This window comes from Dendrobium catenatum, unplaced genomic scaffold (genome assembly GCF_001605985.2).
Source record: "Dendrobium catenatum unplaced genomic scaffold, ASM160598v2 original_scaffold_274930, whole genome shotgun sequence".
Taxonomy (NCBI): domain Eukaryota; kingdom Viridiplantae; phylum Streptophyta; class Magnoliopsida; order Asparagales; family Orchidaceae; genus Dendrobium; species Dendrobium catenatum.
The window spans coordinates 160,065-185,247 of record NW_021593325.1 but is presented as its reverse complement, the minus strand read 5'-3'; the positions used below and the strand labels follow the sequence as shown (position 1 = coordinate 185,247).

Sequence of the window (25,183 nt, the reverse complement as noted above, 5' to 3'; positions counted from 1 at the left end):
CGTACAATGCTAAACGGTTAAAACATATATTTCTCTACCGCCGCGAATTACTCCATGGGACGCAACAAGAGTAAATAAATCGTTAATTGCCATTCAAAATATGGTTACTTACAACATAAAAATATCCACATCCATTTATAAGATTTACATCATGGAGACTTGTTAATTACATGAGTTTTCCACTTTTTCCCCCTCATCTTCCATCAAATCAAAAGACTTAGTAAGGGTGTGATGGATGGTGGAAAATTTGTAATTTTCTCTCTTCCCTCTTCCTTAGGTGAGATCTCTCTCTATCTTCCTCTCTCCTTCCATAATAATTAGGGGGTGTCAATTCAGGTCACGGATCGGGGTCGGGTTCGAACCCGAAATTTGACACGGGTTTCAAACGGGTTCAGAAATTTGAACCCGGGGACCCGACCCGGGTTAGGTAAAAACAGGTCGTAAATTCGAACTCAGGCCCGACCGGGCGGGTTGCCAGGTTGGACCGACCGACCCGCGCGGCAGAGAAGGAGCTCGGGTTTCGCGAGCGCGGCAGCCGGCGCAGCGAGGTGCGCGAGCGCGGCACCGGTTGGGCAGCGCGACAGCGCGGTTACGGCAGCGGCGGATGGCGAGCGGGAACGGTACAACGCCTGTGTTGGCAACGAGCGCAGGGCGAGCAGCGCGGGGAAGCGACAGCGGGCGGGTGCAGCAGGGAAATTCATTTTTTTAAAATAAACAGGTTTTCGGTATGACCCGGCAAACCCGAACCCGACCCGGTTTTTTTCAAACAGTCGAATCTTGCGAACCCAAACCTGACCCATTTTCAAACGGGTCGGGTCCAACCGAATTTTCCAGTCGGGTCCGGTCTTAGATTTTTCGTGTCGTGTCCAAATATTGACCCCTAATTAATAATGATATTATCATATAACACACAAGATTAAAAGGATGACATTATAATATACAAATAATTTTTAAATTTAGACTAAAAATAAATAGAAACTCTATATTCAAAATTTAATATTTGTATCTCATTTTAAATTTAAATACCTTCAAGTTTAAATTTAAGTTTTAAATTTAATATAAATTTAGTTCATATGTTAGATTATAAATTTATATAAAACCGTTAAGAAGTTTATCTTATATGTTTATATTATAATTGATTTAGTTTATGATTATTCACATTTAAATTATATAATTACACAAATAATTAAGATTTATAATGTATAATAAATAAATTATATTAATTAAATGATATAAAAATTAAATATTATTAGTTAAAACAAAAATTCATTGCTGTTGCAGTGTATATAAAATATTTTTGAGTTGTTTCAGATTGGACTACAAATAAACGTAAGTAACTACTCCATTTCTTAAGTAAAAATGGATGCAGTATAAAGCCTAATAATAGCTATAGCTAATATGTGTCGGCTTTGTCGCCAATGACTTGATAGCGACGGTGATGGGTTGTGGTCAGTGACGATGGAGGCGAGCGAACAGCCGAGGTGGCAAAAACCAAGTAGCCGTCAAATGGCAAGTAGGTTCAACGGCAGAGTGATCATGGAGATAGCGACGAAACCACTAAAAGTGACAAGTGGTAGTGACAACGATTTAAATTATTAATATTTGAAAATCAATCAAAACTAACGATCAAATACATTATAATTGAATTAGACACAAATATTTTAAAGCTCTTACCATATGAAATATTTTACACTCATTTTATTTCAAATCCATATTGTATTAGTATTTTAGTTCAAATTTGATTAGATCAGGTTCATGTTGAGATTTTCAATTCTATCTTAACAAAAGTGTCAATTTCTTAGTAAGATTATAATTTCGTGTTAATATTTTTTAAACTTTAGATCAAAACTGGAAGCCTAACTATTTTCAAATAGATCATATTTGACCCCATTTTTCAAATAGTTCAAAATGGCCATTAAATCCGAATTCTATTTACCCACTATTTCACATGAAGTCAATTCTTCACTGCAAAAGGAGAGCCCACAAGTGTCAGAGACTCATGTAATCCAAAAAGGCAAAAAAAACCCTTCTCTCCCATCCACAAGGCCCTCTTCTCTGAGTTCTGAACCATCATAAAAACGTAAGCAAAATTGTATAAAAAGGGTTGGGAACGGAAGCAATAAAACATGTCCGTAGCTCCATCACTAATCCTCTGATCTCTGTTCATCTGTCCTCTCCAAGGATCAAAGCATCTGGCAGACAGAACCCATTTATGTTCCGATTTGCCAACGTTTCAAAGCCCTTTCCGGATTCTTGCCAAAGCCAGGGGGAACCACCAGTTGGACAAATTGTGCGGCTTTCGTGGTTAGGTTCTTATCAGAAACAGAATCCGAGCCATCGAATCGGAGGGGGGCGAGGGGGGTAAGAAAGATGATTGAGGAAGTATGAGGAGTATGAGGTTAGGATTGAGAAGCCTTATGGGTTGGATTTACAAAAGGGGAAGGGATGGGATCCACTTTACATTGATGCCATAGCTCCGGGAAGTTTGCAGACAAGACTGGCAAGTTTGCTGTTGGGAGACAAAGTCATTGCCACTAGGTATGGAAACTCTCTCCTTACCATTCAGCCCTGCAAAGAACCTTGCAATTTCATTGTCATTTGTCCGGCGAAAGTTACGATGGAACACTTTCGAATTGGAAAATTAAGGAGCCGAAACAAGAAAGAAAGAATTCTTATGAAACATCTATTACGCTGCGTAATTCGAATTTTTAAGAATTTTATGTTTTGAATAATGTTTAATGTCGTTACATTTCTTAAAACTTGCAAATTGTGAACATATATGCAATCCAATGGGGCTTTTTATTAAAGCCGTACATTCTATTTATTATCTTAGTAAATTTTGAATTCTTCTGAGTCTGGCACAATTCTCTTCTTCTTTTTTTTTTAAGGGGGGGGGGGGGGGGGGGGTGGATTTCATTCACTATGAAAAATAGTAAACAAACCTTTATGAAACAAAAAGCTGTGTGAATGAAAATAGTAACAACCTTTATTGAAACAAAAAGGCTTGTGTAAGAACAAAAAGAAATACAAGACAAAATATAAAGCAACTAAGCCAATTTAACAAAGCCTGACAGGGAAGATTAACAGAGATTAAACCAGAAAATACATTTTAAATATTACCAACTGGACCTCAGAGATGAGCAAAGATTAAACAGAGACTAACCAAAACTCAGTACAGTCATAAAAGGAGGTGATTTCCTGGTTGCGGGAAACTACCATTCCCAAAGGAGGAACCTGATTGCTTGAGGACGGCCATCAACAGGATATGATTAACAGCTTAATCATCCAATGTCCAAGCTTCTGTATACTAAGCGCTTGGAATCCAAATGTTGCTAGTCATTTTCAGACCTGATATATTTTGGCACTGCTAAATTCCTCTGAACTTTGTCCCACTATTTGATGTATGTTATAATCAATTATCAAAATCCTGTTGAAGCTCTTAAATTAACTGGCCCTTTTAGTAAATCTATTCAAGCAGGTATCTAGATAGCAATTGAGTAAAATTTTGGGTGGTCTCTATGTTAATTTTCCAAACAAATCTCTATGACATGATTGTAATTCTGGTAAATTTAAAATGGTAGGAGTTGATTAGAAAATTCTGCTGAATGTAAATTCTGTAATAATGTCATAATCCTATAATTTGTAGCGAATACTTTATCAGACATCTTGATTGATAAATCCGTAAAGTTATATTAGGATTTGAAATTTTTTGAAAGCTTATTTATTTATGCGTTAGGATAGGAGTATACATTAGATGCTAAACGTAAGTTTAGAATCCATTTTCAACCTGCCCCATTAGAGCCTCGAAATGTTTAGAATGTAACTATTGTCCAGTATAGGTGGCGAATTAAAGGTTTAGTAGTCTAGCTTTCAACTCTTTTAGGATGATTGTTCGATTTTTGCAGTTGAGGTCCACGGTGTGAATCGGTCTGTGATAGACTGTGTAGAGATTCTAGCATTAGTCATTTGGATATTGAGCATTTCGATGTGAGGTGTAGAGAATTGTTTTGGTTAGGGTATTTAGTGTCTTGATAAAAAAGAATGCAAAATAAAATAAGAATAAAATGTAAATAATAATGTATTTAAAAATAATTGGAGGTGTTTGTATTGAGTGTGTAAATAAAATGCAGAGTAATTATTATTTGTTTGGTGGTGAAGTAAGAGGGAGTGGATGTAGGATGGTGGGGATACGAGAGCGCAGAAGATTGAGTGGTGGGTGTGGGGGAGTATTGGTCGTGACGGAGTTGTGGATATGGACCAGTATGTTAGGCAGAGCGCTGAGTGATGAGATCTGCTGGTGGATCTGTACGGTACTAAATATATTCTGATCGACGTATGATGAGCTTACTGCTTATTGAGTGGCATGTGGCGGAGGCTACGAGCCGATTCTATGGAATAGTCTTGGCAGAGGTGAGGTATTGTGTTCGTTGGCGAGGTGCAGATTTACCGGCAGCCATGTGTTGGTTGTTGTAGGCAAGTGGAAGGTGGCAACAGGCAGCCGAACGGCGATTGATGTCGGGGGGTGCTGAATGACAATGTTGTTTGAGGAAGTAGGTTGCGGCCGGCAAATTAATAGATAATGTTTATAGTTATATTTGTAATAATTGGTTAATTTAGTAACAGATTGTGATAATTCTACCTACATGAATTACGTTTGGGGTGTAATGAGTCAAGTTAAACTCATGGAGTCTCGGCTCTAATCTCAACTTCACATAATGATCGTGAGCTTTAGTTTGATGAGCTGGTGCTAACAAGTCAATCTTGAAAGTCTTGACCTTTACTAGTTTTGTTCTAAGAGATAGCTTGGTTTAAGAAAAATCATTTATATAAAAAAAAAAAAAAAACTTAAAATAATTAACAGCGAATTTTTATATGATGTGCATTCGACCATGGAGAGTTACCAGTGACGGGCCTGAGATTCGACGACCTTGACGATTACCTCGCTTTATTTTTGATTTATTTATGTTGTTTATTCAATTTACCCTCACTTGAGGGCGTAGGTGTTTGTTGACCATGGGGGCACTATTGTCTTTTTGGTGGGCTGTATGTATTGGGACTTATTTATAGCCTCTTTTCTATGCGTATGAGGTTATGACTAATATATTGAAATCCTGCATGTACTGTGGAGAGCTCTTTAGAGAGAGGCTTTGGTGAGAACACTAGGTAGGGCAACGTGATCAGCCTCACAGTCTATGCAAGGAAGTGTCCTGGGCTCTTGTGGTAACCTTTCTTCATCTAATTCACCTTCCTCCTCCTCCCTTAAGACGTCGATCACATCCTCCCTAGTCCAGTGCGGTTTCAAGCCCTCCTCCACCATAGCTGTCGGGCGCCGCTACCCCTTCCCCGCTAGTTGCTAAACCCCTTATCCCTAAATGCTGTTCCGTTCAATCCCCCCTCTAGATACCACCGAACCTAACACCTTACACCTCCAGCCAAACCTATCTAAGATCGCCGGCCAAACTCACCAACTCATCCGCAACCACCCACTTTCAACCAGGCTGCCGACCTCCTTTCTCCACTAGCCTTACTACTGCGCTAAAAAATTGTTGTATTAATTAGATAGGTACATATTTTCAAATTCAAATCCTTCTAAATTCTAAACAACGTTTTATTAGGAAAACTCTCTTTTATATCAAATTCGAAATTAAAATAGGAGATGGTATCTTAAAACCTTTCCTAATTTAATTCTTAATTCTATGAATTCTACTAATTACCTCTCATTAATCCCATTCTCAATCCGCAATCAAGGGCTATCATCCCACCTTCTTCTGCTCTCTATCAATATAATGCCCATTAAAACCCTCTTAATAAATCCAACTAATTCCTCCACAGACCTAGCCACCCCTCCCTCTCTCCTATCTAATTCAACTTACTCCACTAAACTTTCTCCAAATCACCCGCCCCCCCCACCATCTCCTTAACCCCTCCTCAACCCTAGCCGCTTCTCCCAAGTCTCCCCCTCACGTCTTCCCATCTGCTTCTAAAAAGCGCTTTGCTATCCAAAAAATATTGCGCAAGACTTTGTTGTCCAACCCTACCGACACAAGAAACCGTTGGTGTCTGCTCCGAAAGCGGCTTAGTAACATTACAAATGCTATTCACAATTCGCATGGTGGATCCATAACTTTGATCACGGATTCATTTGACAGTAATTGAATGCATTAGTGGCAAGATCGAGCATTCACTTAAGTCTCCGTTCTTCGACCATCAACTTGAGATTGATCTACAACCGTAGTAAGAGCGTTGAGAGGATTGTCTTTACTCTCACCAAACGCCATCGACGAACAACTCTCGTCCGCTTCAGAGTGGCGGGATAGTCTTCCCCAAATCTTGATCAAGGTGAAATTTCTACTCTAGTCTTTTCGCTTTTCTAAGTTTTTTCTCGTTTTAATTTGTGGCTATCATTAAAGGGGTCGTGCAACCAATCTTACGTTTAGCCCACATCAAGAGCTTTGAGTGGAGTAGACTCTTAATAGTGCCTTAATCTTATTGTTAAATTAGGGATCTCTATTGGAAGTCCCCCAATACATACCTAATCTTTTTAGAATTTGGATATCATGAATCTGCTAAACTTTTACATCTGTAGTTTTAGCCTTAAGCTTTAATTCATCTCTTTAATGCTTCTAACATTTTGTTTAAATTATTAAATAGTAAACATAATTATTATTGCTTTGTTAATTTCAGGAAGGCGTTTATTTTCAATATTATATATTTAATCCAAGCATTTTGTTCTACATCATTTTAAGTTACAAGGTTGTTAAAACATATTAAAAATTATATTGGACTTTCTTACATTAAGTTTATTTCTTTATTATTTCTTTTATTTTTTTTTTTTAATATTATTATTATAATAAATGCTTTAATCATAATCATTCTCTCTTCATAATAAGCGAGCCGGCTTGAACTTGATAAAATAAAGTTCAAGTTCGAGATTTGAGCTCGAACTCGATATTAACAAGCTAAAAACTCAAGCCAAGGCGTTGACTTTCGAGGCTTAGGCTCGACATCGTTTCATCTCTAATTACATTGCATTTAAAATTCTATCCAACCAAATACTTGAATTTTCCCGTTGCACTTAGTTAAAATGCATTAATTTTTAATTTACCCAACCTAAAAGTGGTAAAAAAAAAGAAAATAAACTTAAGGCACAGAATGGATAAATTGCGCCTACCTCATTGGCTTGGGCACCAAAAAAATAATTTTGCCGCATCCACTCCTGCTATTGCGCACCCTTTGAAATCAAAGCAATTCATATTTGATTATTTAAAAAAGTAATTATCCATTACTCTTATTCGCCTTTAATTTACAAAAAAAACAAATAATATTTAGAAATTTGGTGAAATTTCCTTACAGTCAGAATTTATAGGAGGGAAAACACTTATGGCAGTTGTTTTAATTGATTAATCAAAGTTTCGATAAGGAAGGAAATTTGTTAAAATATAATTTATGCTTACTAGCCAGTTTTAATTACATTTTTGGATCAACTAAGGTATTTACTGAAATTGTTCACTATTTAAAAAAGCATTAGTATATTTCTATTGTTCTTTTAGTGAAATAAGGGCTTCTTTTGTTACACTCTCAGAATAATTATTATAAGTCAGTTATCTTATTATTTATTTTTCTTTCAATACTTGGCTTCCAATCAAATTCAAAATGATCCGGATGCCATAATGCTTGTATGCAGTGCCGTGTTTTGGGTGAAGAAGAGAAATATGGCAGCTGCTGAGTATGGGCGTTACAATGTATACAATTCCGTCAAGAATTGGACCCTTGCTCATTTTGAAAATGCAGAAACGATATGTCAGTATATACTTCTTCCAAAATTTCTCAGTTTCTACATACTTTATTCTTCACTAGCCTACGATTGTTCTCGTCATAAAGTGTTAGAAGAAAACTGAGAATAGAAATTATTGTTGTTGAATGCTTTCAGGTTCTGAGTTTATTTTTTGCCCCAAAAATAGCATTTCTCGTTTTTCATTGTGGTTTTTGCAGGAAATCTAGTGCATCAAGTTAAATGTGTGTTAGCGGAAGAAGATAAAATGCTTAAAATTAAAAGACACTTAAATTTTATTTTTGAAAAAAAAATAATCCTTAATATTGTTTCCAGGTTTTTGGTTAAAAATGTATTTTATGTTTCGAACATCTAGCAAATTTTGAGCATTTTTATCTTGGCTCATCTTTACATATTGTTATGATCATGATTAAATTTCGACAAGTTTTATGCTGCGTTGTCGTCTACCTAACACAACCCTCCACTTTTTTCATCTGAAACTTTTAGGACTCGGCAATGACAGTGTTTATGCAAGAGGATGTACTATGGTGTAGGTTTTTGCGATTATAATCTCCCCCCTCTTGTTATAATCTTTCTTGTTTGAAAGACGAGAGGGCAGTTTAAGGAAAAAGTTGATAATCTAGGGTCAACATTAGAGTCTAAAGGTTTTCATTTGAGTAGATCTTAAAACCAAATTACCATTGGTGTATAATTTTAGAATAGATCTTGTGGTGCGGATTGTAAATATTGGGTGATCAAATTATTGAAATGACGTGAACATTTTAGATATCTTGGACTCTATTGTTCAAAATGATTGGTGAAAATAGAGGGGAGGTCTTATTAATAGAATTCAAGTTTGGATGGTTGATAGTGGAGGATAAAGCATCAGAATGTTGGTGATAGAAAAGTACTTCCTCAAACTTAAGGAAAATTTTTATATGATTGGTGGTGCAGAACCCCCATTAAATTTATGATGCAGAAATATTGGGTCACTTAAAGATAGCATAAAATTAAGTTAGTGTTGTAGAGAGAATGCTCGGGTGGATGAGTACTTTACACTTAATCGGACATATGTGGAAATGAGTATATATCGTTCAAGGTCTTGTAGTAGCTCCAATAGCAAATAAGATATTAGAGAAAGTCATCTTTAGATTGATTTGGTCACATAAAACTCGGCTTTGCTATGGCCTCAGTTAGCTTATAGATGTATTAATAATCTAGACTAATGCTTAAGAAGGTAAAGGTAAACGCTAAAAGAGACTGGGTATATAATGTATTCGAAATGACCTTTTTTATTAGATTAAATGAGAATTGAACTCTTAATATGACACAATTAGAAATAAAAAATTGCATGAGCGCAAACTGCCCATCGTTAGGTAAAGATATATGTTTGCGATGATGTGTTATTGTAGTATCTTAACATAATTTTATCTTTTAGATTGAAATTATTCGTAAGTAAACACCAATATCTTATTAACAAGAGTGGCTGAGAAACAAGAGAATAGTACAATTGGGAAAAAAGAATTAGGAAGTGATTGTTTTAGAATTTTCACTAAATGGTCGGAAAGTGTAAAATGATTGTAAGTGTTAAGGCTTAGCCCATAATCATCATTAAATAGATTTGGATAAGGCAGCAAAGTGTGTTAGGAAAATCCCATTTGAACAATACAAGTAAATTACTATAAGCAAAAATTTAATAATTATTGTTTTGTAAATAAAGACTATATAGATCTTACATATTGATTTTTTAAGCTTACATTGCAAGTCCATGTGAAATCTTTGAACGACTCGCCATGGCTCGTTGAGTTCTGATGTTTTTAGTGAAAACATAGGAATACGCCTTTGAATTCTTGATCCAGTAGCCTTTGCTTTGCCTGGGGAAAATTCCCTAAATCAGCCCTTGTCGAATACTCAATGGCGATTATTGCTATATACCCATGACTTTGTGAACTGATCATTCTGATTTGATCCATTGTGCTTGGTTGAATTGAGCTTAAATATTGATCCTACAGTGAATTTGAATGAAAAATATCAGTTATATGCAGACGATATTTTTTAAATTCTTGGTATTGTTTGATTACGATTATTTCAAGGTAATCAGATGAATAAATTAATGGACAGTTGGATTTGTATGTATGTAAGATTTGACTAGTCCAGCCTGTGCTTACCATACATTGGCAATTACAAGGCATGTTAAAAATTAATAGAAATCAGCGTACGACAACATCAGCTTAAGCTTTTTAGGTCAAAAAGGACTATTTAGTAAATGCAGGAAAGTTTTGTAACAGAATATTTGAGAATGAAGCAAAATCGTATATATAAATAAAGTCTCTTCAGATTCTACACTTCACCAATGTAGCTAAACCATTAGATTATTAGAAAACAAACTATAGTTGTATTCATTGCATTATCCACAGAATAGAAATGTCCCGTCTAGACCGGTACACAGTGAAAAACCGGTACCAGCCGGCCCATAGGGGGGCCGGCTCAAAATTGTTTATACGGCAGGCGGACTTCCTTCCGCCTCCTTGGCTTTGTGCCAGCCCGAACGAGCGGGCCCCCATCCTTGTGTTTGAAAAATTAAACGGAGGGGCGGTTTAGGCTGGGAGGGAAAATTGATTAGGAAATTGTTTTAATTAAGAGGAGAGGGGATGGGAGGTTTTTCAGGTTTTGCATTGATCTGGAATTAGGGGGTTTCTTGGCATTTGGGCTTCTAGAACTCTCTTGTCTAGAGATTTGGGAGAGAAATCTTCTCTCGAATTGAGATTAATTGTATTTTTGCCTTCGTATTTGTATTTGGCAGTTTCTCTCTTCTTGCAATCTTACATTTTGGGGCTGTTTCGCCCAAATTTTACATTACTCTCGCTGTTTTCACCAATTAGAGATAGGGTTTGCTTGTGAAACTCAAGTTATTCCCCTTAGGGTTACTTTGCGAACTCAAGTATTTACCTTCAGTCCCTTGGATTTTCAATCAGCGACGGACAACTGAGAGGGTTTTACTCTGAAGGTCGTTTTTTTGCATGGAATAAAAAAATAATATTAATATAAAAATAAATATAGTACATATAAAGTATGCTAAAGGTTGGTTTATATGCGTATAAAACAAAGATAATGAGATCATCTTTTTTGTTTGATTTGAAGAGAATGATTCAATCATAAAACGACAATAATGATGGTCAGTTGCGGTGTGTTGCAACAATCCGGATGCCAATGTTAGCTTGTGGTTGGCCTGGTAGCGAGCAATAGCCGTTGGCCGCGTGGTGGGTGGGGTTATGGCTGCATTGCTGGTCTACGACCAGTAGTTGGTTGGTTGCTCTGGTTGCTTTTAGGAGTCTAACGCCAATGGGCAGTAGGGGTAGCTACAGCAGAACAATTATTTATAGTGAAGCTTCAGATAAGCTTTGTATTTAAAATTCATCCAAAGTGGATAAATTCCAAGTATTTTAAAAATAAATTAAATGATAAATTTTATATATATTAATAAATTCCTTGGGCATTCCTTTAAGAAAAATTTTAAAACACTGCATTCTTTTTACTTTATATTTCTTTTTCACTAAATCAAACAGTCCCTTGAGCTATTCATATGCTAGTGAGAAAAATGCCTGAATCATAGCTGAATAAGTTTATTATGAGCTTCTTCTGAATATTAGTATGCTCATTCAAGCCAAACACATGCTAATCTCAACCTTAAACAGCAATTTCCTAAAAATCAGATTTATGTTTCAAAACTTTATACTATCATGAAAGCAGTTAATAGATGGAACCAGCTGTTAAAAATAATAATGATGATAATGTTCCTTGTTAGATCTATATTTAGATTGACATCAAAATTTTAATAACAAGAATAGATTGAGCTAGAAAGAAAATTTACAAAGAGAATTTAGGGTAAGAAGTTCTAGTACTTAACTAGATTGCCTAAAAATGTCTAGCTTGAACAAATGATTGGATGTGATAAGCTCATCTTCAAACCTTTTATTTATAAATTTAGATTGAAGTACTGCATTACAAAAATATCTACTTATAAATTGTTCAAATAAAACTGCATAACAAGACTTAACAAATACTCGTGGTGAAATAGGCTGGCAATCTATGATTAATAAATGTAGTCAAAGGGTGAATTTGGGTGAAGTCACTTGATTACTTCGTTGATACATGTTAAAGTTCTGTCGAGCAGCTTTGGCAAGATTCTCAATTAGCTTTGAACTCGGGAGAGCAGACATGGCGGGCTTAGGCAATTTTTCCTAGCCGGACATTGGGCCCCGTATACTTTCTGGTTGGGTAGTTTTGATCAATTTCAATTCAATGGTGAGTTCAGCATATGTTTGGCTAGTTTATTGAGTTGGTCTTTCTTACTTGGAGAACTAATCTTGTACTCGGATCATGTTGTTCAACAATAACATACCGACTTCTAGGGGTGCAAAAAATTGATCCAACCCGCCAACCCGACCCAAAAATTTTGGATTCAGGTTGACCCGTTTAACAAATGGATCGGGCTTGGGTCACCCTGCCAACTCAAAATTAAATTGGCGTTGACCTAGATCCGAAGGATTTACAGATTTTGTCGAAGATGCACGCATAGACAGGAGGCTGAAATGGGATTTTGTTTCGTTGGCGATTCGCCATTTTCGTTCACTGGTTCGGCTTAGCGGCTAAGTGCGTGAAAGCAAAAGCCCGAAAGCGGGGCGGACGGGACCGATTTATGGGATTCTTGTTGAAGAAGAAGCGTGCGAAATGAAAGAAGGAGAAGCGCACAAAATGGATTTGGTCAGTCGACCGATGAGGTGGTTAGAAAGCGAGATTTAACAAAAGAAGCGTGCGAAAGCGGGATACTAAATTAGCAAAAGTAAAAATAAAAAACTGTTGTCGGGCTGGGTCAGGTCGACCCGGGTTTGAACCGGGTCGGGTTCAAGATTGGATCTATGACCCATTTTCTTAATCGGGTTGGGTCAAATGATGACAGGTCATTTTTGAGTTGGACTTGACCCCGGCCTGAAAACCCATTGTGACCCCTACCGACTTTCCTTAATACTGGCTATATTTGGATCCATAAAAGAAGTTGCCGGCTTGAAGTCTTGTAAAATCGCAGTTTCTTGCAAAAACAAAAAAAAGTAAACAACGATAATATTAATAAAAAAAAAACGAACCTTCCTATGCCAATCCAGCTTTTGAGTATTTCTTATGATCCTTTGTACATGTGTTGTGCCAGGAAAGCCTATCGATAATACTGAACTTACCGAGAAAGAGATCATTAGAGCTGAAAGAAATGCAGGGTTTATAAGCAACAGAGTTAGGGAAATTCAGGTATGAATCATATCCTGCATGAACCTGCTTTAATTATATTGCTGCTTATCATAGTTAGCACTGCTCAAGAAGCTAGAAATTCATAGTTTTTTATAAGATCAACGTGTTTAATTCAGATGTTGTAAATTGAGCTTGAAAAAATGACTTCAGATTCAAAACTATATGAGAAAAAAGGAACAGAAGGAACAGAGGGAGAATGATCTTCGCGAAGGACTTTCCCTCTACAAGTATGAACTCATCTTCTTGGTATTGTTTAAATTTCTTTTTCAAGGAAATTTTCATCATAAATCTAGAGAATAAAGTCGAATTAGGCTAACATTATTGGTTTGAAGGGCTGATAAATATGAAGAAGCTCTGGAGAAATTTGAATCAGTATTAGGATCAAAACCAGAGCCGGATGAAGCCTCAGTTGCAAACTACAATGTGGCATGCTGCTATTCAAAGCTTAATCAGGTAAGATAAGGAATATATATCCTACTAAAGCTTTTGAATGAGTGCAATGCATATCTAATTAATATTGCATTAATCTCAAAGTAGAACTAAAAATTTTCACAACTTTTTTTTCCTAAGATAAGATCGCAAAATGAAATTACTTGAATTTTTCCTAAGATAAGATCGCAAAATGAAATTGCTTAGAAGATGATCATCTATCTATACATCAATAGTAAAACTCTAAGGCTTCGTTTGGGATGACTTTCTTATTGCTTCTTAAAGCAACTTTTTAGTACAAATTTTTTAATTTCTTACTAAAAAGCTGTTTTAAGAAACAGTAAAAAAGTCGTCCCAAATGAAGCCTAAGATTATCACCCAAAATCTGCAATTGCTGGAAACCATTAAAAGCTGCTCCTTTGTACAGGTAAATGCTGGACTTTCTGCATTAGAAGATGCCTTGAAAGCAGGATATGAAAATTTCAAGGTAAGAATTCAGACCGACAGAAACTCACTTCAGTTTCTGCAATTGATCCTCTGCTCAGTTTCTTAGCCATTGTTGTCTCTTTTTTGTTGCAGCGAATTCGCAGCGATCCAGACTTAGCCAATGTTAGAGCATCAGAAGAATTTGAGGCCCTTATGAAGAAGTATGATGAGTCTTTCATAAACGAGAATGCCATCAATGCAATCAAATCCCTTTTCGGCATATTCAACAAGAAATGATTATCAATCATACTGAAGAGGCCAACAAATCAGGCTTTTTTGCCATTGTTTCTTAACTTCGATCACCATGTGGTAAGAAAAAGATACCTCAAATACCAGAACTTGCTTCTGTGTATAGTTTTTATTTTTTTCTGGGAGGGTTTGAAGAGATATAATCATATAGGTTTTAGTAGAGCCATTCATATCTCAAATTTTATGTCTTCATTGTTCTCCTATTGTGTACTATCTTGATTTCTGGAAAAAAAAGAGTATATTTTTCATATTTAGACCATCTCCAACCGAACTTCATATCACCGTATGCCGTCTGTCATGCTCCATTCAAACTCCAATTCACACGTCAAATTCCGATAGGTGAACAGTGTGACGTCAATATTGGTGTCGGACTGTTCAACTACGGCAAAAAAATTTGTTGCAGGATTTGCGGAAGAAGCGCGCCAAAGATGGTTTCCTTCACAGGAAGTGCGCGAAAGAAGAAGAAATGACGTTAGATTGGAAAATAATGACTGCATTTTGAAGTTTTACTGTAATTTTGGAGTAGAAAATGAGTTTTTCGGTTGGAGATGCCCTTAAGATAGCAATATTGGTGGCAAAATTCATGGTGATGCAAGCTTTAACAATTTCTGGGTTCGGATGTCTCAGATTATGAAGGATAAATTTCTCCAATCTCAATCATTCACAACCATCCGATCCACTTCGGATGGTTGATGATTGGGGTTGATCTTTCTTTGTTTCTTTAAAACTTACTGATTTTGAAATAAGAAAAATCTGAACCATCCAATTTATATTACATGGCTGGGATTTGAGGAACTATATTTTTCAATTATTATGATAATTGGAGAGTATGTGAATCTGATTTTTGGAAGCATTAGCTTCTGTAAATTGCCAATGAACAACGATGGGATTTTCTTAATATCACCAATCTGGGGAGAGCCTTGAAGGAATCATGAGATTTAAAATTTTCCATCAAATTTTGTTTTGATAACATTGCGGCAAAAAATTGGTGAATATTTCCACTGATAGAAATAAGTTTCAAATTTCATTAGAAATTCAAATTTTCAATGAACTTGATTTTTTGTTGAAATATTCTTTGATTTCTAAGATATTTCAGTTAGAAACCTACAAAATTTACTCTGAGTTGAGCAAAATGCACCACTAGCCTCAATGCTAAAATAGCAACTGCATTTTTTCTCGTTCCCCGTCACACCCTGAAGTCCGAAAGGCAGTACAACCTAGTAACACGAGACGTGATGAAAGGATATAAAGTTCTGTTTTGCATTCACAAAAAGAAAAGTATATAAATTAATGATATAATCGAACATACCAGAGACATAAAAGAGATTTGAACTTTTATTTCATTGTGAATTCAAAATAGTACATCAATGCAAAATGACTACAACAAAACAAAAGAAATCTAAAAGTAATAATAACAAAAAAAAAACTATCCAACTCTTAAAGGTAATTATATAAATGACATACTACAAATATAAAAGTACCAAATAAAATTTCTATTGTTGATAGATTTGCTCCTGAGATGACGGTCCACCTAACACTTCGACAGGACCTCCTATGAAAAATAATAATGAGTAAGTTTGACAAATCAAACACAAGTAATTTTAATCTATCAAAGCATAAACAATAAAAGAATGTGACATGGAGCAAATGACAGACGACATACCATCAAATTTTGTTAGAGTAGCAACCTAAAATCAATGTATTAAAGCAATGATGTCATATGCCATGGTTCCAACGATGATTTCTAGCATGCTGATGTTGTAAATGTATGTATTCCAATGTTTACAATTGCAACCACATTGCATCATTATACCCCCTTATAACTCTTTAGGATTTCATTTTTCAGTTTGTCAAATGTCCATCATCAAGAAGTAAAACACCAATCCAAGAAAATCTAATAATTTCCTAGAGAATGGTCAGTATGTGGGTCCATCGGCCCGACTAACCAATGTTGCGGATCAATGGTTTATGATTTTGATGATAGCAAACATTTTTATTTCTCTACGACTGCCTTATGTACTGACATTTTAGGTTCATACGATCGGACTGCAATTTTGAATCAGCTCAAGATTGGGTAGACTAGGTCTGAGTAAGTTTGTACCCTTTTTCCTTTCTTGAGTCTATTGTATTTGTTGTGGCTCCTGATGCTTTGTAACGTATAAGAGTTTCTGACTGTTCCCTAGAGTTTACTGTTTTTTGTAACATCGTCCTAGACAATATTTATATCGGCCGGGACGATCTGTTCAAAAGCAGAACCCCTAATTAGGGCATCCTCATTAAAGCAGTCGTCATTATGCAAAACACATCATCCTGGACGATTTTGTATCGGTCAGGACGATAGGCTAAATTCAGAAAGAATCTGCTGCCAGATCTACTTAGGAAATACTTATTTTTGGATATCGGCTTGGTGGATCGGCCTGGACTATAAAATATCGGCCATGACTATGCAGGATAATTTTTCTATAATTTCTCTGGCAATTTTGGAAAGCAATTAATGGTGATTTCGTCCGGGCTGATCGCAAGATCGTCCGGGCCGATTAGATATCGTCCAGCTTCATTTCAGGGCGATATTCAGGATGATTTTCCTCATATTTGAACTAATCGGCCAGGACGATATGCCTATCTTCCTGGATGATAATGTCGGCAACTTACATTAATGAGCTTGTTTTGAGCCCTTCTATTTAAGAGATGACAAGGCACTTTGTAAGTGTCTTTGGCAACCATTGTAGCTTCGTTCTTGTGGGGAAAACTTGAAGAGAAAACTTGAAAGGGAGTGAGGAACGGGTGAAGTCTGAGAGAGGGAGAAGATTCTGTGAGGGGGGACTCAAGGGAGTGTGGAGGGGGATTCCACACGGTTGCTCCGGCAGGCTTGCATCTTAATACCGTCGGATTCAAGGCTTGTCTCGAGGGAAGTTCACCAAAGAAGAAGATCTCTTTAGTGTCAAAGGACCCGGCAACTCCGCCGCACCGGGGAAGGTGGAAGTGATTTTGTAAGGGCTTCTTCGCCTATCTGTGGGGGCTAAAGGAGATGCACTTATTTTAGTGCAATACTTGGAGGGTGCCTCCAAGGAGTGGACGTAGGTCAAGGTTTGACCGAACCACTATAAATCCGGTATGTTCTTTCTTATTATTTGCTTCCGCATTTAATTTTCGCATTTGTTTTATTTGTGGTGATTTTGATTTGTGTTTTGATTTAAAGTTTCTTCTTTACCAATTTACCACTCTCTTTATTTAGCCTTGGGCCAGTTCTATAGGGCTTAACATCCCTAACGAACTTTCAACCAATACTTAATAGGGTTGTACTAACTTACATACAATAGCACATATGTTTACAATTTTCAATTTTTCATGAATGATTTTCAACGGAGGTTATATTTTAAATATGAAGATTATCATTTCATAACATGATATGATTTGTAAATATAATATCTATTGCATTCAATAAGAATACGAGTATTACAAATGTATAGGAGACTGTGTGAAACTCCTTAAGTAAAAAAAAAGCTAAATTTTTAAGCATCGAGGTGCCTTTTGATGTAATGATTGAAATTTCATCTAAGAAATTCCGCAATTAAGCGTGTTCATCCCAGAGAAATCCTGGGATTGGTGATCTCTTCGAAAGTTACACTAATTAGACAAAATCGTGAGGCCCTTAGACCAAAGCGAACAATATCTCCATATTTAAGAGTTTGCTCTATTACATTATGCAACAAAAAATAAAAAATGACATATCTATCAAACTTACTAGTTCATTATGAGCATGGCAATATCTATGAGCATATATATAAAATAAAAGATTTTTGCAATGACAAGACTAACAATATAATAAATTATTTAAAAGTTTATTACAAATAACACGGATTTATGCTCATATCAAAGAAGAGTATTCTCGGCTCCAAAAATTCGCGCACCGGCCTCTCTGCGGACCACTTTCTTTCTTTTCGGGTCGTCGAAGAGAGTTTTAACGCTTAAGTTTTAAGGAAAATTTTTAGAAGATATATTGGGATTTGAATAAGACATTATCCAGAGATTTCACCCTCATTTTACGATGAATTTATGATATGAGCTCTAGTTTCCTATAGGCGCAAGCCCCTATAGTTAATTACCCCTCCCGAAAATGGGAGAGAACTTTGGATTAATGTTAGTCATCAAATGAATACATAGTATCCGATGTATAGTAGCAGTATAGGTTTAGTTTTGAGATTTAATATTTAAAAGTAAAATTTCCACCATCTTGTGGTTAAAGCGGATGGTGGAGGAAGTATTGATAGACCCGATCAAGATCCCATAAATTCGTCGTCTCGGATCATCTTGCTCATTGGTCTACTTAGTCAAAGGAGATAGTCGATCCAACTTGACAGAAGGGTCATTGTCAATAGCCATAGGTTGCTTCGTAGACCTGGGGTGAACATTTGCTTAAGCGGACAAATCTGAATCCACCTTAGCTAACAGAGGGCTTTGTGCCCTATCAATTATATCCTATTGATTCATATCTCAATGATTTGAAGCAATTGAGAAATATGTGGGATCTAACCATGACCATAATTTAGTTGTGCCATTCGATGACATAATCACATGGTTCAGAGAGTCCCGGTCATAACCCTTTACCTGTGGTGTCGTTTGGCGATAAAATCATCGATTAGAGAACACGTGCAATGTCCTTACTGGAAAGAGATTGTTTGAAAATGAAGCTTAGTGATATTCTCGATCTGGCATTAGCTCTTTGTGAGTTGAAGTAATTTTCGAATTTATCCATCTCGACAAACTCTTGTGGAGTGTGAATGAATTTTATTTTAATTATTTGATGATTTATTTTAATTTTAAATATTTTGAGTTTTGATATTTTTTAGATTTTGAATTTTCATTAGCATTTGGGATATATTTTAAATGTTTTTGGTCCCCTCCAATTGAGATTTTCTATTAACACGGCCATCATCAGCATTTTGTTTTGTCAGTCGAACCTTGTCAACTCTGCCTACTTGCTGACAGAGGATTGGGTTCGTTATAGGCTTTATGCCTTTATTAGTGATTTTTTTAATTGTAGACCTTAAAGGCCTAATATGCATGTATAAAATGAATATCCCGATCGATGTCATGACCATATATTTGTTTGATAGTTCGATCCGTGTGGACTTTTATATATTCATGTAGAAGTATTAGACTCAAACTTAAGTTCACTTCTTGACTTGTGCAGCATCTTCAGACATCATGTGTGTACCTATAATATGCTCGCAGATGCCCGTTCTGATATTTAATTACATATTTGCATGTATGTTAACATATGCATTTGTGCATTGCTTTATCATACTTGCATGATATTTTGATATGATATGTAGAAGCTTAATGCGCTAATATGTATAGCATATTTACATGATATGCATGCATGATGTATACATGCATTGTCTGTTTGCTTGTATAATGCACTAGCATGATGATTTAGTGCTTTCATGCAGTACGTGATGCATTTGCATGTCGGTGTAGCATGTTGCTGTTGCACACGACATTTTACATGTTGGATAATGTTCTTGCATGATGTGTTTTGTATTTTGCAATGTGTATATGCATGATGTGATGCATCAGTGCATATTTTAATGCATGGGGGATGCTTTTGTAATGATCAGCTTATGCAAATGACTGTCATTAAGAGATGCGTTGGGTTTCATTTGGAAGCTTGTGGATGTCTTTTGTCCGCTTGCATGGATATTATGGATCTGATGGATCTGATGGCGTAACATACCAACGCATTGAATTTCATTTGTAACACATTGACAACACAGTTTGGCTTATTCATCTTCTACATGTTGTCATCTTCTCCAGCATTCAATCTACTGGGTGTACTTTAGCCTGTAAATAAGTTGTGTAGTGTGTTAGGAGTCTCATACATATCACTTGCAAATATACTGATTTATCTGGTGTGATAGCCCGACGTTGCAAATTTGCTACCTCAGTTTACCAGTGGCCCGCAGCCTTTACTATTGATTTATCTTGTGTGACAACCCGACGTTGCAAATTATACATTCTCTTCAACTTAATTGCTTGTGAGTGACCATGTTGAAAATCACAAGTCTGTTGTTGCACCTAAAGATAATTTGTGATTACATCATGAACTTGCTTGTCGATGTTCACATTCCAGTCAACATGATGATCATATTATAGATTTTGTGTTATTGCTTGTAAGCTTGTCATCATATTTTTTTTATTTTGATCTTTACTTGCAAGCAAGTCACCCTTAGGGTTCTTTATCCACCACGGGTTCTTGCATGTTCACTTGCATTTAATTTAAAATTGTATTGTTTTACAAATTATAATTTTATTCTAAGTATTATATCAGGTTCCTTGTGATTGCAAATTATGTTCCCTATAGTTTTATTTAGTTCAAGTCCCCCGCACTCAGTTCAAATCCAGGTCCTCTATGCTTTGAATTTTGATAGCATCCCAGCGTCTCCCCAGTCTAGGGGAAATTCCAGGAGTTGGGCCTTCCCTATCACACTACGAGAGCGTGTAGGATAGGTGTCAGGTGACACCACAACCGTAGTCTTCAATCCTACAAATAAGGCACACACGGGTACTTCATTTTGTCACCATCATGCTATGAGAGCGCTTAGAGGCCTACCTACCTCATTGCAAGCGTTGCACCGAGTTCTCTCTCAGCATGCTATGAGAGCGTGTAGGGTCCACCGATAGCGCCAAAATGCGGAATTTTAAGCTTTAAGGTTTAAGGGGTCATTATACCTTTGCGAAGGGGTCAACAGTTGCGATGTCGACGATGTCGAGGGTAATGATGATGGTGGAAATGTCAGGGACAATGATGTCCACAAAACACAAATATTTCACCATTATTTTTTTCTCCCCTTTTTCAAGATAACAATAATAAAGAGATTAACCAAGAAAACCAAGAAATGACTTTGGATTTTGTGAGGTTGAGTTTAGGAAATGGGCTGAATGGTGGGCTTGGACTAGAAGAGGTGCTGGGTTGTGAAGACTGTATATGGAGGGCGTGGGGAGGTAGAAGGTCAGAACAGTGAATAGATGATTGGTTCAGTCGTGAGAGAGAGATGTGGACAAGCTAGTGAGTGAAGTAGAAAGGATCGGGATCCGACGGCTACTGTTGGAGGCCTCAGCACAGAAAGAAGGGGCGTTTGGCCGAAGCTTGCGGCTAGATTTAGCGCAGCTACAGATGTCGGGCTCGATCGAGTGTGAATCGGGATCGAGGGACATGGGTGAGTGGCGTTTGGGATTGTGGTAGCCGGATCAAGAGGTTGGGAGGTCGAGCAAACGAAGTGGAAGTCACGGCTGCAAGGCTTACGACCTGTGGGTTTTGTTTGTGGCTGGATGGGAGGAAGAGTCAGATAGGGATTCGATTGGTTGCTTATGGATCAAAGACTGTAAGGGAGGTGGATTGGAGGCTGAAGCTCAATGAAAGCAGACCCAAATGTGCCTCAATCTTAAAAGCTGCTCCTTTGTACAGGTAAATGCTGGACTTTCTGCATTAGAAGATGCCTTGAAAGCAGGATATGAAAATTTCAAGGTAAGAATTCAGACCGACAGAAACTCACTTCAGTTTCTGCAATTGATCCTCTGCTCAGTTTCTTAGCCATTGTTGTCTCTTTTTTGTTGCAGCGAATTCGCAGCGATCCAGACTTAGCCAATGTTAGAGCATCAGAAGAATTTGAGGCCCTTATGAAGAAGTATGATGAGTCTTTCATAAACGAGAATGCCATCAATGCAATCAAATCCCTTTTCGGCATATTCAACAAGAAATGATTATCAATCATACTGAAGAGGCCAACAAATCAGGCTTTTTTGCCATTGTTTCTTAACTTCGATCACCATGTGGTAAGAAAAAGATACCTCAAATACCAGAACTTGCTTCTGTGTATAGTTTTTATTTTTTTCTGGGAGGGTTTGAAGAGATATAATCATATAGGTTTTAGTAGAGCCATTCATATCTCAAATTTTATGTCTTCATTGTTCTTCTATTGTGTACCATCTTGATTTCTGAAAAAAAAAAAAAGAATATATTTTTCATATATAAGGTCATCTCCAGCCGAATTTCATATCACCGTATGTCGTTTGTCATATGCTCCATTCGGATTTCAAATCACACGCCGAATTCTGTAGGTGAACAGTGCAATGCCAATATTAGTTTCAGACTGTTCACCTACGTCAAAAAAATTCGTTGCTGGATTTGTTGAAGAAGTGCTCGAAAGAGGAGAAAAGTGCGCAAAAGATTGTTTCTTTCGTAGGAAGCGCGCGAAAGAAGAATAAATGGTGTTCAATTGGAGAAAAACGACTACATTTTGAAGTTTTACTACATTTTGGGGTGGAAAATGAGTTTTTAGGTTGGAGATCTCCTTAAGGTAGCAATATTGGAAGCAAAATTCATGGTGCTGCCAGCTTTAACAATTTTGGGTTCGGATATGAAGTTATCCAATCTCAACCATTCACAGCCATCCGATCCACTTTGGATGGTTGATGGTTGGGGTTGATTTTTCTTTGTTTCTTTAAAACTCACTGATTTTGAAAAAAAAAAGAAAAATCAGAACCATCCAATTTATATTAGATGGCTGGGATTTGAGAACTTTATTTTTCAATTATTATTATAATTGGAGAGGATATGAATCTGATTGTTGGAAGCATTAGCTTCTGTAAAGTGCCAATGAACAACGATGAGTAGAAACGATGGGATTTTCTTAATACCACCAATCTTGGGAGAGCTTTGAAGGAATCATGAGATTAAAAATTTTCCATCAAATTTTGTTTTGATAACATTGCGGCAAAATTTTGGTGAATTTTTCTACTACTAGAAATAAGTTTCAAATTTCGTGCGAAATTCAAATTTTCAATGGACTTGATTTTTTGTTGAAATATTCTTTGATTTCTAAGATATTTCAGTTAGAAACCTACAAAATTTACTCTGAGTTGAGCAAAATGCAACACTAGCCTCAATGCTAAAATAGCAACCGCATTTTTTCTCGTTCCCCGTCACACCCCGAAGTCGGGAAGGCAGTACAACCTAGCAACACGAGACGTGATGAAAGGATATAAAGTTCTATTTTGCATTCACAAAAAGAAAAGTATATAAATTAATAATATAATCGAACATATTAGAGACATAAAAGAGATTAGAACTTTTATTTCATTGTGACTTCAAATAGTACATCAATGCAAAATGATTACAACAAACAAAAGAAATCTGAAAGTAATAATAACAAAAAAAAAAAAAAAAACTATCCAACTCTTAAAGGTAATTATATAAATGACATACTACAAATATATAAGTACCAAATAAAATTTCTATTGGTGATAGATTTGCTCTTGAGATGACGGTCCACCTAACACTTTGACAGGACCTGCTATGAAAAGTAATAATTAGTAAGTTTGACAAATCAAACACAAGTAATTTTAATCTATCAAAGCATAAACAATAAAAGAATGTGACATGTAGTTTGAACAATAAAAAGGTTAGAGTCCCAACCTAAAATCAATGTATTAAAGCAATGATGCATGCTGATGTTGTAAATGTATGTATTCCAATGTTTACAATTGCAACCACATTGCATCATCATACCCCCTTATAACTTTCCAGGCATTCATTTTTCAGTTTGTCAAATGTCCATCATCGAGAAGTAAAACACCAACCCAAGAAAATCTAATGATTTCCTAGAGAATGGTCAGTATGTGGGTCCATCGGCCCGACTAACCAATATTTAATAGGGTTGTACTAACTTACATACAATAGCACATATGTTTACAATTTTCAATTTTTCATGAATGATTTTCAATGGAGGTTATATTTTCAATATGAATATTATCATTTCATAACATGATATGATTTGTAAATATGATATTTATTGCATTCAATAAGAATACGAGTATTACAAATGTATAGGAGATTGTGTCAAACTCCTTAAGTAAAAAAAGCTAAACTTTTAAGCATCAAGGTGCCTTTTGATGTAATGGTTGAAATTTCATATAAGAAACTCCTTAATTAAGCGTGCTCATCCCAGAGAAATCCTAGAATTGGTGACCTCTTCAAAAATTACACTAACTAGACAAAATAGTGAGGCTCTTAGATCAAAGCATACAATATCTCCATATTTAAGAGTTTGCTCCATTATATTATGCAACAAAAAATAAAAAATAACATATCTATCAAACTTACTAATTCATTACGAGCATGGCAATATCTACGAGCATATATATATAATAGAAGATTTTTGAAATGGCAGGACTAACAATATAATCAATTATTTAAAAGTTTCTTACAAATAACACGGATTTATGCTCATATCAAAGAAGAGTATTGTGGGCTTAAAAAATTCACACCACGGCCTCTCCGCGGACCACTTTCTTTCTTTTCGGGTCGTCAAAAAGAGTTTTAACGCTTAAGTTCTAAGGCAAATTTTCAGAAGATAGATTGGGATTTGAATAAGACATTATCCAAAGATTTCACCCTCATTTTACGATGACTTTATGATATGAGCTCTAGTTTCCTATAGGCGCAAGCCCCTATAGTTAATTACCCCTCCCGAAAACGAGAGAGAACTTTAGATTAAGGCTATTCATCAAATGAATACATAGTATTTGGTGTATAATAGTAGCATAGGTTTATAGTTTTGAGATTTAATATTTAAAAGTAAAATTTCCACCATCTTGTGCTTAAAGCGGATGGTGAGGGAAGTGATGATAAACCCGATCAAGATCCCATAAATTCGTCGTCCTGGATTATCTTGCTCATTGGTCTACTTAGTTAAAGGAGATAGTCGATCCAACCTAACAGAGCAATCATTGTCAGCAGTCATAGGTTGCTTCATCCAAGAGTATCTCGTAGACCTGGGGTGAACATTTGCTTAAGCGGACAAATCTGAATCCACCTTAGCTAATAGAGAGCTTTGTGCCATATCGATTATATCATATTGATTTATATCTCAAGGATTTGAAGCA

At 36.2% G+C, this 25,183-nt stretch overlaps 2 protein-coding genes across 2 annotated transcripts in view; both read left to right on the top strand.

The window, feature by feature from the left end:
• The window catches only part of LOC110098723 (protein MET1, chloroplastic), a 21,879-nt gene extending 7,455 nt beyond the window's left edge, over nucleotides 1-14,424 (top strand). Inside the window, exons 3-7 of the mRNA XM_020825635.2 lie at nucleotides 12,978-13,072; nucleotides 13,223-13,299; nucleotides 13,405-13,525; nucleotides 13,929-13,988; nucleotides 14,081-14,424. Of these exons, the coding sequence (XP_020681294.1) occupies nucleotides 12,978-13,072; nucleotides 13,223-13,299; nucleotides 13,405-13,525; nucleotides 13,929-13,988; nucleotides 14,081-14,224 (497 nt within the window). The 3' untranslated portion in view covers nucleotides 14,225-14,424. The remainder of the gene's footprint in view (nucleotides 1-12,977; nucleotides 13,073-13,222; nucleotides 13,300-13,404; nucleotides 13,526-13,928; nucleotides 13,989-14,080) is intronic.
• A 7,244-nt stretch (nucleotides 14,425-21,668) lies between these two features.
• On the top strand, nucleotides 21,669-22,268 carry LOC114579079 (protein MET1, chloroplastic-like). Its single transcript, XM_028692784.1, has 2 exons — nucleotides 21,669-21,764; nucleotides 21,857-22,268. The coding sequence occupies exons 1-2, from the start codon at nucleotides 21,669-21,671 to the stop codon at nucleotides 21,998-22,000; spliced, it is 240 nt and encodes a 79-aa protein (XP_028548617.1). The 3' UTR covers nucleotides 22,001-22,268.
• Nucleotides 22,269-25,183: the final 2,915 nt, after the last annotated feature.

Bases quoted from the DNA above. Each gene is read 5' to 3' on its own strand.
- LOC114579079 (XM_028692784.1), top strand. From the start codon at position 21,669: ATGTGCCTCAATCTTAAAAGCTGCTCCTTTGTACAGGTAAATGCTGGA. The intron at 21,765-21,856 runs GTAAGAATTCAG...TTTTTGTTGCAG, and splicing joins CAGGATATGAAAATTTCAAG to CGAATTCGCAGCGATCCAGA.